Below are 16,122 nucleotides of genomic sequence, written 5' to 3' on the forward strand. Positions count from 1 at the left end.
TGATAAGGGAAAAATCACGGCCAAGAAGAGCAATTGATATCACTATAACGAGGAATTTTATACTGTATAGTAACGAGTACAAATACTACTAAGACCACTACACCCTCAAAAGAAAAAATACTCTTTTGCTTTTTCCACGTTACTACAATATGTCTCATACTCTATTTTTTTCTTCACAGACTATTTTCTTATAGTCTATGAAATACCTTGCTCTCTATCTTTCACTCAAATGTATTGTCTGATATTTTTGGTGTGTAAGAAATGAGAGTCGAAACTCTCCTTTTATAGGTAGAACCTCACTCCCTCACGCCTACTACATTTTACATTTTTCTCTCATGCATATTTGTTATGCTTACCAATCTTGACATTTTTTCTTCTGCAGCCTACCATATTTGACAGTGCAAAAGAAAAGATGGCGGCTGCCAATCAAAGGAAGAAAATTATCTTCATTGATTTATGGGATGGACCCCATAAATCTCCCCCTCCAGTCTCATTCACCTGAAGGAGGTAACACTGGAGATTCTAGTTTGAACACATGCCGACAAGTTCTTTGCAAAGCTCGAACTTGTCTCTTGGTAGGGTTTTCACTCGTGTGAATCTTTTTGACTTGAAGTGATTCGTTCTCCACTTGCTCACGAATCCAATGATATCTGATGTCGATGTGTTTTGTTCTCGCATGGTACGTGAAGTTTTTGCTCAGGTCTATTGCACTCTGATTGTCGCAATAGACAACATACTCCATCTGTCGCAATCCAAGTTCTTGAAGAAATCTCTTGAGCCATATTATCTCCTTGCCAGCTTCAGTAGCCGCAATATACTCTGTTTCAGTTGTAGATAGTGCGACACACTTCTGCAACTTCGACTGTCATGATATAGCCCCCCTGAAAAAGTAAACAAATATCCAGTAGTGGATTTTCTGTTATCAAGGTCACCTGCCATATCAGAATCTGTATAGCCCTTCAGAATTGGATTTGATCTTCCAAAACATAAGTATTCATGTGAGCTTCCTCTTAGATACTCGAGTATCCACTTTACAGCTTCCCAATGTTCTTTTCCTGGATTTTCTAGAAATCTGCTAACAACACCGACTGCATGAGCACTATTTGGTCGAGTACATACCCTTGCATACATCAAACTTCCGACAGCAGAAGAATAAGGAATATTGGCCATTCTCTCTTTTTCCTCCGTTGTTGTAGGACACATCTTCTTGCTCAACTTCAGATGACCAGGAAGGGGTGTGCGAACCAACTTAGTACTTTTCATATTGAAGCGCTCCAGTACACATTCTATGTACTTCTTCTGTGACAAGTAAGGCTTTCTTTCTTTTCTGGAACGAGTAATTCTCATGCCCAAAATCTTCTTAGTATGACCCAATTCATTGCAAAAGATTTATTCAACTGTTTCTTCAACTCGTCAATCTTGGAAGCATTCCTGCCCACAATCAACATATCATCCACATATAGCAAGAGGATGATAAAGTCATCATCAAATTTTTTTTGTATAAACACACAGTGATCTGAAGAAGTCTTCTTGTAGCCTTGCTTCCCCATAACAGACTCAAACTTCTTGTACCACTATCCGGGAGCTTACTTCAATCCATATAGACTCTTCTTAAGTTTGCATACAAGATTTTCTTTACCTTTTGCCTTGAAGCCCTCAGGTTATTCCATATAAATCTCCTCTTCTAAGTCACCGTGAAGAAAAGTAGTCTTCGCATCCATCTGCTCAATCTCCAAATCAAGACTGGCAGTCAAACCAAGAACTGTCCGAATGGAGGACATTTTCACGACAGGAGAAAATATTTCGTCAAAGTCAATACCTTTCCTTTGACCAAATCCCTTGACAACCAATCTAGCTTTGTATCTGGGCTTCAAACTATGTTCTTCAGCTTTAACTTTGAACATCCACTTCTTCTTCAAAGCTCTCATGCTCTTAGGCAATTGCACCAACTCATAAGTATGGTTCTCAAGCAGAGATTTCATCTCATCTTGCATGGCTTCAATCCATTGATCCTTGTGCTCATCTTCTATGGCCTCCTCATAACATTCAGGTTCTCCCCATCAGTGAGTAATACATACTCATTGGGCGAATAACGGGAGGAAGGAATACGAGGTCTAGAAGACCTCCTGAGTGGAATATCTAACTCGTCCACAACTTCGTGAGTAGGAACATTTACCTCATCAGTATTAGCATTGTTATCACCATCACCATCAATATGTTGATCTGGAATATGGTTCTGGGCATCACCATCATCATTGAGCCCACCAACGTCATCCACATTTGTATGAGGAATTTGATCAAGATTAACTAAACCTTCAGAACTTGGAAATTTTAGCTTCTCCGCTTTGTTAATATCTTCAATGATTTGATCCTCCACGAAGATAACATCACGGTTTCTCACGACCTTCTTCTCAATTGGATCATATAGCCTGTAACCAAACTCATCAAGGTCATAACCAATGAAGATGCACTGCCTTTCCTTGACAGTTAATTTTGACCTCTTATCTTTAGGTACATGTACAAAAGCTTTGCAACCAAACACTTTCAAGTGGTCATAGGAAATATCCTTGCCATACCAAACTCTATTTGGAACATCACTTTGCAAAGCAACCGCAGGGGATAGATTAATAACATGTGCGGCGGTCAACAAAGCTTCACCCTAAAAGGAATTCGGCAACTTTGCTTGAGAAAACAAACATCTCACTCTTTCCATCAAGGTCCTGTTCATCCTTTCTGCTAAACCATTAAGCTGAGGAGTCTTCTAGTGTCTGATACCATATTGCTTGTAGCATTCGTCAAACGGTCCACAATATTCATCATCGTTATTAGTACGAATACACTTCATCTTCTTTGCAGTTTCTCTTTCAACTAAAACTTGAAACTGCTTAAAGACACCCAACACTTGGTCTTTAGTCTTTAAGATGTAGACCCAAAGTTTTCTTGAGAAATCATCAATAAATGTAGCAAATTAAAGTGCACCACCCAAAGTCCTTGTCTTCATTGGACCACATAAATCTGAATGCACCAACTCAAACAACTTTGTCTTTCTTGAAGGAGGATGAGACTGGAACAAAAATCTATTTTGTTTTCCAGCCAAGCAGTGCTCACATTTTTCTAATTTTGCACTTTCAAAATTTCATAACAATTTCTTCTTGGCTAGAACATTTAGTCTTTTCTCGCTAATGTGGCTAAGCCTCTTATGCCATAACATTGAAGAGCTACTGCTCTCAATGGCATTCACCATATCAACACAGGTAGAGGTCGTAGTCCAGTATAGACCATGACGTTTTTCCCCACGAGCCACAATCATGGAACCCTTAATGAGTTTCCACTTTCCAGCACCATTGGTACTGACATATCCCTCATCATCCAAAACACCAACTGATATCAAGTGCAAACGAACATCAGGTGCATGTTTTACATTGTTTAAAACTAATTTAGTTCCAATACTAGTTTCCAAACAAATCGTTCCAATACCAGTCACCCTAGATACAGTTCATTACCCGTACTCAAAGTTCCAAAGTTACCCTGAGTATAGGATGAGAAAAATTCCTTTGTTGATGTCACATGAGATGCGACAACACTGTCCACAACCCAGCTTGACTCATCACAAGCAATATTTATCAAATCCGTATCAAGGACAGTAACAAGATGTTCTGTAGTGATGGTGGACACACGATTGCCATCTTCTTTCTGTTCTTCCTTGTCTCTATTCTTCTTTTTCAAAATACGGCAGAACTTCTTTGTGTGCCCTTTCTTCTCGCAATGATAGCACTCAATATCTTTAAGTCTGCTTCTGGATTTGCTTCTATTATGTTCTCTATTTTGAGAACCCCGATTCTTGCTTCTCATTTAAAAAGGCTGCTCTTGGCAAGATCCATAGAGATCACACCATCCGGAGCAAAATTTGATAATGAAGTTCTAAGAACTTCCCAAGAATCTAGTAGGGAACCAGGTAGAAACAGGCATTGAATTTCTTCATCAAATTTAATGCCCATAGTAGATAACTGGTTCATGATTCCCAGAAAATTATTCAGATGATCTGTCATCGCTGAACCATCACGGTATTTTAAACGCAATATTTGCTTTATTAGAAACATCTTATTGTTTCTAGTTTTTCGAGCATACAAACTTTCAAGGTGCTCCCATAGGGTCCAAGCATGTGTCTTCCCAGAAATATAGTTCAAAACATTATCGTTAACCCACTGTCTAATAAAGCCGCAAACCTTCCTGTGTAGCAAATTCCATTCTTCATCTGATTTATTATCAGGCTTTATAGTGGCGAAGACAGGTTGATGAAAACTCTTGACATATAGCAAATCTTCCATTTTGCCCTTTCAAATGGCATAATTTGTGCCATTCAAAGTAACTATTCTACTAGTGTTGGCTTCCATCGTTTATCACAAATACAAATACTATTTATTATGAGACCAAACTAATTCTTTTCTGATGTGGAAGTTCAGACTATGCTGTAACCACAGAGCATACTCAGACAGAACCTTGGCTCTGTTACCACTTGTTGGGAATAAACCCCGTAAAAATAATATTCACGATATTAGTGATAAACGCGGACCATAAAGTTATGGTTAAATCAGCAAGAATAAAATGCAGCAAAAATAACACCAAGATTTTACGTGGAAACCCTTATGAATAAGGGAAAAACCACGGCCAAGAAGAACAACTGATATCAGTATAGCGAGGACTTTTACACTGTGCAGTAACGAGTGCAAATACTCCTAAGACCACTGCACCCTCAAAAGAAAAAATAATCTTTTGCTTTTTCCACCTCACTACAATATCTCTCACACTTTATTTTTCTTCACAGACTATTTTCTTATAGTCTATGGAATACCTTTCTCTCTATCTTTCACTCAAATGTATTGTTTGAGAATTTTGGTGTGTAAGAAATGAGAGTCGAAGCTCTCCTTTTATAGGCAGAACCTCACTCCCTCACCCCTACTACATTTTATATCTCTCATGCAGATTTGCTATGCCTACCAATCTTGACATTTTTCTTCTGCAGCCTACCAGATTTGACAGTGCAAAAGAAAAGATGGTGGCTGCCAATCAAAGGAAGAAAATTATCTTCCTTAATTTATGGGATGGACCCCACAGTGTGCGTGACTCATTCTACTCCTTCAGTTGTATTTTTAAGTACTACTAGTTTCTATGTATGTGTTTCACAGGTAACAAGCCAACTAAGAAGAGAAAGATGAAAAAAAACGGTAAAGTAAGTACAATACAATAGACACGATTAATTTCATGCAACCTATATCTTATAAAATATCACTTTTTAGCTAATTTATACCATATAGGAGTATGTTTTATTATCACTATTGCATTTTAGTTATTTATATAAGCAAAGCGGGTAAGGAAGACTGTGGTGCCATTCATTTATAGATTGAGCTATAAAAACTTGTGTTTTGTTGTAGTTTTTTACTATGGGAATGAGAAGAAGCTTTTAGCCTTTAAATATATAATAAATATATAAATAATATGACAACAAACATGTGTGGTGAAAAGTCATTTTTTGTTAAAATATATATTTTAGTATGTATTAGTATCATCTTTTATGGAGTCAAAATAAGAAAGATTTTACTTTCACCGAATAATTTGACAATTAACATCTCATCTAGTTGATTGACATATTTATTTTTGCTAGTTATTATAGTTGTTGCCATAATGTATTTTGGAGAACTTACATTTTCATGTAATGATGGAAATTATTAAAATATCCAGCACTACCATAACCGTAGAATTGACAACTAACTATTTGGAAGTTGATGATAGGCTATAATTGTGTATTTTAGTCATTTATTACACTCTAATATACTGCACTTTAATTGAGTTTGAGCTTTAATCGCTAGTGTTTTTCACTAATTGTGTATGTTATGCCTAGTAGAAGTGATTCTGAGCTATGTAGATATTATGGAATGAATTCAAGTGATTTGGAGCTTTGAAGTCTGAGTAAAAGTCCAAGGAATTAAGTCGGGATCGTGTCCGGGGATCAACGGATGATAGTTAAGAACGAAAAGAAGAATCGAGCGGGCATACGGCGCATTGTCTAGTAAAATACAGATAACTTTTCGCTCAGAACTCCGTTTGGGCTCCACAATATATCGTTGAAAAGCTATTTGAAAGGGCTACAACTTTCATTTTTACATTTTCGCAAATTATCACTACTGCGCCGCATGGGACGCCGTAGGGTGCGGCGCAACAGTGTAAAAATTGGCCTGACAAGAACAATGCAAGGATGCTGATAATATCCACTAGCGGGCGCAGGGTGCGGCGCACATGTACAAATTTTACAGAGTTGGAGTCCTATTTCGCGCAGGAAAGGGTATTTCGTCTGGACCTGACCCTACTTGGTATAAATACATATAAAAATACTATTTTGAGGACTTTTGACAGATCTTAGACCTGGGGACAGATCTTAGACCTAGGGACACACTTTAGACGTGGAGGAACACATACCATGCTTTGGAGGAGGCTCCTAACTAGTTTTTTTTTTTCTCTTTTCTTCTTAAGTTTCATAGTTTATTAGTTCTAGAGTTTTTCGGTGCTACATGAACGTTGTAGTTTGAATCTTGAATTGTTCTCATTATTTTATCATATTGGATTATTTATTCAATCTTGCGCTTAATTATTTAATTGTTTGATCACCAATTAAATACTATCTACGAATCTAGGATTGAACTCGGGAGAGGGAATTATAGATTGCATATAAGATTGAGTCGAGCAAGATCTTAACTCTAGGGGGGGGGGGAGATTTGCAGTTAGGATAGGAATATACCTAATCGCCTTGCTTGTTTACTATACAGGAATTGTTAATGTGTTCTTGTTAATTCTAATTCCATAGGAATATAGGCATTAGATTAACTTGAATAGACGAGTTGTACTTCGGAAGAAGGCTACGAGTAATATTAACCCTGTCAATCAATAAACCAGATAAATTAATTAGACAATTTAAGTGAAAAACTCAACGGGATTGTTAGCTAACCCATAGCTCTAGAATATTCACTCACATTGAATTCTGCTTTAAGTTTGTCGTTGTTTTCTTTAATCTCGTAATTTGTTACTCTAGATTAAATTTTAGAAAAATATTCATACTTTAGGATTCACTTGAATAGATTAATTGTTTTGTTTAATTTAGTTGATAGTTAATCACAAGTCCCTGTGGGTACGATATCTGGACTTACAATCCTATATTACTTGTCGACCACGTATATTTGCATGTGCGTTTGGGAGCAACAGAAGGAGACCAAATCTTTTATTATATGCTCTTCTATATTTGTCATGAATACTGGATTTATTCTAGCTCTTGTATATATTGTTTGTTGAATCTTTTTTATTTGATGTTAGAAGTATGTTTTTTTTTACCAAACCTATATTTACAGTATTCGCGCTTGTCGATTTTGGAACTACTTGTAGCACTTGATGAAAATTTCCTCCAAATCTCATTACTTTTCACCAAACGATGCATCAATGTTTATTATACCTCCAACGCTCTTGTTAACTATTTCGATTGATTGACGCTTAACCATAGATGCTTATGTTCTTGTTAATAGGAATCAATACTTAAAATTTATACCAAAACCTAACTATTTTAGGACAAAACTAAAAACACAAGCATCTTGGAAAAGATCCAAAGGAGCTATAAAGGATGTGAATAAGGAATAATACTTTTCTAAAGGAGCTATAAAGGATGCGAATAAGGAATAACGATTAAACAATATAGTAGTTAAGCCAAGTGGAAAAGATCTAAACATAAGCAGAATGGAAGAAATAATACCTTTTGCTGCAAAATTTTTGTTATGGAGTAATATACTTCTCAAAAAGTTTATGATGGAGAATATAGAATAGTGGCTCCTTTTATATATAAGTGTTTGAGTCTTTTTCCCTAATGGATTCAGACAATATAATAAGTTCTCAAATTATTAAATTTGTAATGGATTCCTAGAGGTATTGGTATTAGTTTAGGATTTAGACAATATAATGAGGTTGTGAAATATATGAATTTTTTTGAAGTATAACGTGTTCCCAGGAGGAATTGGTATTAGGTTTAGGGATAACGGGATGCCGTCATTTGTGTGTCCTATGGCTAATAAGATTAGAGGGTCGGCGTTGGAATTCCGATCATGGCCTTTCCTTAGGAATTATTGTATTTAATATTTTAAGGCTATTTTGGTAAACCAACATTGTATTCAAACTTTTATAAAATATTGATATATTATATTAGTCGTAGGGATTATTATTGCTCATCTCACAAAAGAGAGATTTCATTTCAGACCTAATATGGACGATTTTGACTTTTTCTCTAATGACTTGGGTTAAATTTGAATAGTAAAAATATTACCGGGCACTTTATTGGGTCGTTCTCATTTAATTTGATTTAAAGAAAAATTTAACTGATACTCAAAGTATAGATATTGGAAATTTTGAAAAATCTTGGCCTGATTGGAAGTAGCAGCAAGTTTAGCTAGACAGTCAGCTACCTGGTTACCCTTCCTAAGGCAGTTTTGCATGCGAACATTAGCATCATTTATGGAGTTGATGATATTGTCCACAATCTGCTTAATCTTGATGTTGTCGGCCTCTTTCTTAGTCAACATATTTACAATGACCAGAGAGTCGAGTTCAAGAACAAAATCAGTGAACCCATGATGGCTACACCATTTCACTCCAAACTCAGCTGCAAGAACTTCAATCATATTGTTGCTATTACTCTGCACGTTGACTGAGAAAGCCATGATTAAGTCACCATTACTGTTTCTCACAATACCCCAATACCTGTCGTGCCAGTTTTTTTGATGAAGCTCTTATCAGTATTGACCTTTATAGTATCCGCCGAGGGTGTTTGCCATCTAACTTTCTTCCAAGTTTGAACCGACTTGAATTTTTTTATGTTATCACAATAAAAGGCCACGATACCTTGCTATCAATACCAGGAATCACCTTCGCAATTGCCTGCTTTATGGTCCAGACTCCTTGGTACTTCATAACGTTGTTGTTGAACTTGTTCTTGTTTCCATATCTACATAAGGTCCATTGCTTCCACATTTCCCAGCATATGATAGTTGGCTCAATCTGCATAATCTGTTTGTGTATTGTGTTGGTAGTTTTTGTATCCCACCATCTCTTAAAGGTTCTAATAATAGGTTCAAGTTGATGCTTCATTCCCAGAGGTTTGCCTATTTCATTCCATATGAACTGTGTTGTATCACTTCCATTGAACACATGCTGCATGGTTTCTAGCTGTGCATGATTACAATAAAAACATCTAGAAACAATGCTAGTACCAAATTTGCTAATAGCGTCATCAAAAGGGAGTCTTTTCCTAAAAATCCTCCAAGTTAAAAAAAGAGCATTTAAAAGGGATAGAGTTATGCCAAACCTTACTGATGAACTCATTTTTTTCCTACGCGCTCTAATAGAGTGCCAGGCAGAGTTATTGGAGAACAAATCATTTTCAGAGATATTCCAAATTGGGAAATCATCAGTGTTAATATTTCCCACTGTGGTCTTAGAGATAGTGTCACCAATATGGGCAGGAAGAGTATCATTCAACTTTATAGTATCCCAAGTCCCACTGAAAATATAATGCTTGACTTGAACTTTAGCAGATTTTCTTTGATCCTGGACAACCATGGACATAGCCCCATAACCTTTCCAGTTATCCCACCAGAAACTCAAGTTTCCTGCTTGAATTTTCCAGATGATGTTAGGCGCAACCTTCTTCTTAATCTTCATCATACTTTTTCAAGTGTGAGAGTCAGAGGAGATAGGAATTTTGGCCACAACAAGGGCTCTCTTACAATATTTATTCCTAAGGAAAGTGGCACCAAAGAGAGGATTGGGTTCTAAACCTCCATCATCTTTTAATGTTAGGGAATTCCGTAATATCTTCCATCCTTCTAATACCCACACCATCTTCCTCTTTAGGTAAACAAAGGTTCTTCCAGGCACTCTAGCAATAGTTATTTTTTCCTTCTGAAGTTCTCTAGAAGAAATTAGAAAAATATTTCTCCATGAGTTTGGGCACACTTTTAGGGGAGTTTAAGGTATAAAGAGTATATATGGGGAGAGATTGTAAAATGTGTTTAATAAGGATCATCTTTCCCCTATCAGAGAGCATTTTACCCTGCCAAACATTAAACCTCTTCACAATAGTAGACAACATACCATCAAATAGAGTAGTATTTTTCCTTCCTTGATAAATAGGGCATCCCAGATAGTTGAAAGGGAAGATTTTATTCGTAAAACCTGAAGCATTGCTGATCCTATTAATCCTGCTAGCTGAGGTGTTAGCGGCAGTGATGAGGAAGCTTTTTGCATCATTAACTTTCTAGGCTGAAGCATTCTCATATCTCCTAATCACCTTCTTAATAAGCCTAATGGTCTTATTGTCCCATCCACTGAAGATAACAATATCATTGCCATAGGCTAGGTGGTTAATAATGGGGACTCTACAATCCATAGTGAAAGGAGAAAAATTGGTCATACCAATGAGACTGTTGAGAGATCTGGATAAAATTTCAGCTCCAATAATGAAAAGAGATGGGGATAATGGATCCCCTTGTTTGAGCCCTTGAGAAGAGGTGAAGAAGCCTTTTCTAGCACTATTAATAATGATAGAATACTAAACATCATCAACCAGTCTAAAGATTAGGTCAATCCATTCTTCATTAAAATCAAACTTCCTCATAACTGACATAAGAAAAATCCATGACATTTTGTCGTATGCTTTTGCCATATCAAGTTTCACAATGATGTTGCCACCCGTGTTAGCTTTTTTAATATTCTAGACGATCTCTTGAGCAAGCAGAACATTTTCAGTACTCATTCTCCCTTTGATAAAGCCGCTTTGATTCTCGGATATGATCTTGTTAAGCAAGGGATTTAGCCTTCTAGACTATTTTAGAAATAATTTTGCAGGAGAAATTACTCAGACTAATTGACCTGAGGCTAGAGAAAATCATAGGAGATTTCACTTTTGGTATAAGGACCAAGCAAGTATGTGAATAAAATTTGGTAAGCCTTCTACCATTGAAGAAATCCTGGACAAAATCCTGCATATCATCTTTGATAATATTCCAATATTTGTGATAAAAGGTCCCATTGTAGCTATTTGGCCCCGCTGAGGTAGAAGAACTCATGTTAAACATAGCTTCCTTGATCTCATCATATTTAGTTATGGCACTGAGGTAGGCATTGTCCTCATCAGTTATGTAGTTGGGGATATAGTTAAGAATGTCTTGATCTCTAAAATCATGATGCAAGTTGAAAAGGTGTTGGAAGTGATGGACCGCAGCTTTAGTAATGTTATCTTCCCCTTGGATCGAGTTGTCTCTATGATTCTTACTTCGATGAAGTTGAAATTTCCTTCTATCTCTGATTAAACTATGAAAATAAGTTATATTGGAGTCATCATCCTCAACCCATCTGATTTTAGCTTTCTGTTTTAGCAAAGTATCTTGCACTCCCATCCACCTGATATACTCAACATGCCCTTTGTTCAGCTCTTCTCTACATTGAGCATTATTATTGAGAAGGTCAAGTTCCTCCGGTTCTTGCATATTTTGCTTCCCAGATGTTGACCTAATAAAAAATACTACCAATGACTTCTTTAGACAGTGGGTAAGCTTCCTACTTTCAATTTTTGTTGTAGCTTCCACATAGGATTTTCAATAATTTGAGTGTGCCACACTTCTTCTACCAACTACAAAAAATCTGGTTGTTCTGACCAAAAATCAAGGAATTTAAATTATTTGATTCAATTATGTTGGCTATTATAGCTTTTAAAAAGAAGAAGTCGATGGTCGGAGCCAGTTCTAGCCAGATGCCTAACCATGTTATGTTGAAAAAGTTGAGACCATTAATTATTAATAAAGACCCTATCAAATCTTTTCCAAATTCTTTTTCTCGGCTCCCAATTGTTACACCATATGAACTTGGGGTCAACATACCCAATTTCGACAACTTCACACGCAGCCATACAATTGCTGAAATCAAGACTTTTATGCATTCTATAAGGTCTACCCCCTTTATTCTCCCCAGGATTTAAAATAATATTAAAATTACCACCAATGCACTATGGCCCGGTGATCTGACCATGAGCCAATTACACACTACAACACAAATCTTTCCTTTCAATTGCAGTTCATTTTGCATAAACAACAGTAAGAAAGAGATTGCAATTGGCATTGGCATCATTAATCTGGATAGTGATCTGTTGATCGTCATTAGCAATAACACCAGTTTGGTAATTACCAGACCACATAAATCAAATTTGACCATTAGTATTGGATATACGGTGTTGTAAGCCAATATACTTCATGTACCTATCAATTTTGTTCATGGTGATGAAGGGTTCTAAGATAGCAACGAGTTCCACCTTGTTGATGGTCATAAGTTTTTTTTAGCCTTTGAATGGCATTTTTAGAATCTTCACCTCTGATATTCCAAAAGAAGGTGTTAATCATGGAAAAGAATCAGTGAGGGATTAGTTTTTGTTCCTTCCATCACCTGGAAGGTTAGCCTTGATTTTGTTCTTCTTCCCCTTTTTTGTTTTTGTCCTTGCCATTTTTAACAAGAGAAAATCCATCTTCATTAGCCTAATTCTTTTGTTCTATTTGAAGTAGCTCTTTAGGGATGGTAATTGTGCCTCTATTTGGACAGGTGACCTTCAAAAGTTGCTTTTGTGATGGATCCCAATTAAGATCAACCATCAAGTCAAGCCCTGGCATGGCCTTAATCTCAGATGGTATACTTGAGGACCCCTCTGAATTTATATGGGTCGTGTTACATTTTATCTGCCCCTATACATTTTCCTCATTTTCATGGTTACTTGGACGACCTCATTAGAACTGTAGGTTGCATCCTTCTCTAAACACATGCTTTCAGTGGTGTTATCCTGCCGGCTGTGAGCATTTATATCTTCATTGGAGTCATTCTTAAGGTTTCCTGCTTGTTCCTTTTCAATCTCTTGTTCACAATGCTGCTCAATAACCCTTGCCAAATTAGTTTGTCCCTCTTTCTTTTTACCTGCTGGTTGCTGGATAATGGGTTTGAATACCACTTTGGATTTTTTTAGAGAGCCTCTCTTTGTTGCCCTCCTTCTTCTTTTTAGAAGTCCTTACATTGATGGTTTGAATTTGGTGCTGCACACTCTGTTCTTCACTGTTCAAGACACTTTGATTGTTACTATTATAATTGTTTCCATTGTTTCACTATTGTTGCTCTGGTTCGTCAAATTTTATTCTGCATTTTTTTTATCCATTGTCTTCATTTCTTTTTTGTTTCCTCTCCTCTGCTTTTTCATTTTCCATCTTATCCTTTCCCTATTTTGCTTCTTCTTCTCTAGCCTCAGTTGCCTTCTTCCTTTTTATAGCACGACAATTGATTATGTTGTGAAAGCATTTCTTGCAGAACCTATAGTACTCGCTCTCGTATTCCAACTTTTGTACAAAATCTGTTTGAGACGAGTTATCATGAATGCAACCCATATAAACACTTTCAGGTTGAGGCTTAAGTAGATGGATTTCAATTCTAACCCTAGCCATACTCGGTCTAGTCCTTCCCCTAGTTGCCAGATCCATTTCAAGTGGGATGCCAATAGATCTATCCACTTGTTTTACATAATGCCGAGTATGCATATGAAAAGGAAGACCAGGAAGCTTGACCCATACTAGAGAAATTGGCAAGTCTTCTTCAAGTTTAAAGTCTGGCGACCATTTCTGTGGGCCCTCAATTTCAATAACTTTTCTATACCATACTGTGTTAAAATCTTCCTCGTTTGTAAAATCCAAAAAAACATTAAAGTTGTCATAGACCTCAATTTTAGCCGATCCCTTTAGAGAAATCAGTTCCTTGAATTTTGACATAATTCGATCGATTTGGGGTGTTGGTCTTAGGAATCTGCCAACGATAGTGAATTTGCATCCAGCTGCCATTACACCATAGTAGTGAGATGCTTTAAAGAGTACCGCTGGCATCCCGTTGTGAGTAGAGAGAGTAGCTATTGCCGATTCTCAGTTCTGACATATTGTCGTCGAAGATGAGTTTGGAAGAGTGGTGACTTTGGTAGCATATGAAAGTTTCCCATCAATTCCTTCTAGAGGTGATTTCTCCATGTGGTGGGTTGTTATTTGCCCATCCAGACGCGCCAGAATGACGCCGTCCGGCGGGTCCATACGACATAGCGTGAAGGTAACTCGCGAGGTTAACTAGCCGTTGTAGATTTTCTAGAGAGAGAAAAAATAAAAGGTGTCCGCAACTGAGTATGATGATTTATTGTCTAGTTTCTCCGCTTTACTCATCAATTTCATACAACACTTTGCTATTTCATATTTCATGAATATTTCATTACAAGTAGGCTACTAGTATAGTAGTAGTACTCTTGAGAGGTTCCTTGCCTCCATTTGTCACCTGAAAATATCCTTTTAGAAAGTCAAATGTAACCTGATGTATTTTGGCATCAACATATCACGTATTGTAGGAGATGTTGTTGGGATTTTATTCTCTCGCTTAATTTCTAGCTAGTTTTTGCGGCTTTGTTTTGCTTTATTTAGCTATCAAAAGTTTGGAACCTAAAGTTCTCAGTAACCAAAATAAAATATTATCAGTGCTTGGACATAGTAATATTGTAAATTACAGAAAAAAAAAATACTGGTAAAAATAAATATAAACTAGTATTTGTGTCACGCCCCCAAAATCCGAGGTGCGCGACCGGCGCTTAACCGAGTAAACCCGACTGAGCAAGACTATTAGGTTCCATTCTACCCAAACTAATTTATGATTAAAGAGGGGATGAACTCCATTAATCATAGTTTATAAACATTTCATTAACAACTCCCATTTTGTTTTCATTAGCCATTTTAACAATAGAATCCAAAATGTGAAAATTTTTATAGATATGGAGGAAAACATATTTGCCAAATACCATTATTTCTAATTTCATTCCCAATACCAAACACCACCCATAACCTGTTTATGGAGCCTCTAAATATAACTAAAGAGTAATATAATATGGAAATGCCGGTAACAAGGCTCTGGCTATACCTCAAATACAAAGTACATGATGAGAAAATGAACAAAAGATACATGACTTGACCCCGGGATAGAGTGGGGCTCACCAAGTCTGCTGGGAAGAGAATACTGCTATCATTGGCCGTTGGCGCTCGCTGTGGAACAACCTGTATCATAAAATGATACAGCGCCCCCGGCAAAAGAGACGTTAGTTGCATTGAATAGCACTAGTATGTATAACTAAACACCATCTAATCAGAAAGAACTATCAAATACGAGCAAAGAAATCATTAACACCTTGTCATTAGAAAGAATTGTCAAACAAGAATAAAGAAATCATAAAGGTAATTCAAAAGCTTTGACAATCACCACATCATCAAATCAAAGAATCATATGACTTTCACATAATTCACATAGCTTTAGGTTGGGCACTAAAAGAATCATACAATTTTCACATTATGTTTCCATAATCTTTAGTTTGGGGCATCCCACACTATTCATCATTTGTTTTCAATACCACCGCTATCATGAGCGGAGTCCGATCTCGACCTGATCGGCTAGGTCACCTCACTCGAGGCATACATTCCAATCACAATCTAATATTTCCTTTTCATTTCCGAAATTCATTCATAATACCACCGCTTTCTTGAGCGGAATCCAATCCCGGCCCGATCGGCTAGGCCGCCTTGCCAAGGCATTGTTTCCTTTTTCATTATTCATCTCATTTCAATCTTTATTTCACATATATCAATTCAGAGGCACTTGGGGCCTCAATTATCACATCATACTTGGCACTAGGCCACATTTCATAACTCAATCTCTTTTTTCGCACATTTCACATTATTTCCACATATTTCACATCAATATCAATTTCAACAACAAGCCATTTAATTCAAGATGTCAAGTACACATGAGAGGAACCATGAATCCTCGGCATATACAATATCTCAGAAATCATACACCTCAAGTTTATTGACAATGGAATTTTAAACACAACGGATTCTTCCAAATCAATAAAGGGGATACACCAACCCACAACAAAAACACACATCAAAGGCATAAGCAAGCAATTACACCAATTGTTCTTGAATCATT

The 16,122-nt window shown here is 36.8% G+C and overlaps 1 protein-coding gene across 1 annotated transcript; it reads right to left on the minus strand.

Moving 5' to 3' along the window:
• Positions 1-6,923: 6,923 nt before the first annotated feature.
• On the minus strand, positions 6,924-10,335 carry LOC104224736 (uncharacterized). The gene is made up of 4 exons (XM_070149960.1): positions 10,183-10,335; positions 8,932-9,744; positions 8,496-8,726; positions 6,924-6,929 (listed from the first exon to the last, which is right to left on the minus strand). The coding sequence occupies exons 1-4, from the start codon at positions 10,333-10,335 to the stop codon at positions 6,924-6,926; spliced, it is 1,203 nt and encodes a 400-aa protein (XP_070006061.1).
• Between the last annotated feature and the right edge of the window lie 5,787 nt (positions 10,336-16,122).

The sequence above is a fragment of the Nicotiana sylvestris genome, chromosome 6 (assembly GCF_000393655.2).
Source record: "Nicotiana sylvestris chromosome 6, ASM39365v2, whole genome shotgun sequence".
Taxonomy (NCBI): domain Eukaryota; kingdom Viridiplantae; phylum Streptophyta; class Magnoliopsida; order Solanales; family Solanaceae; genus Nicotiana; species Nicotiana sylvestris.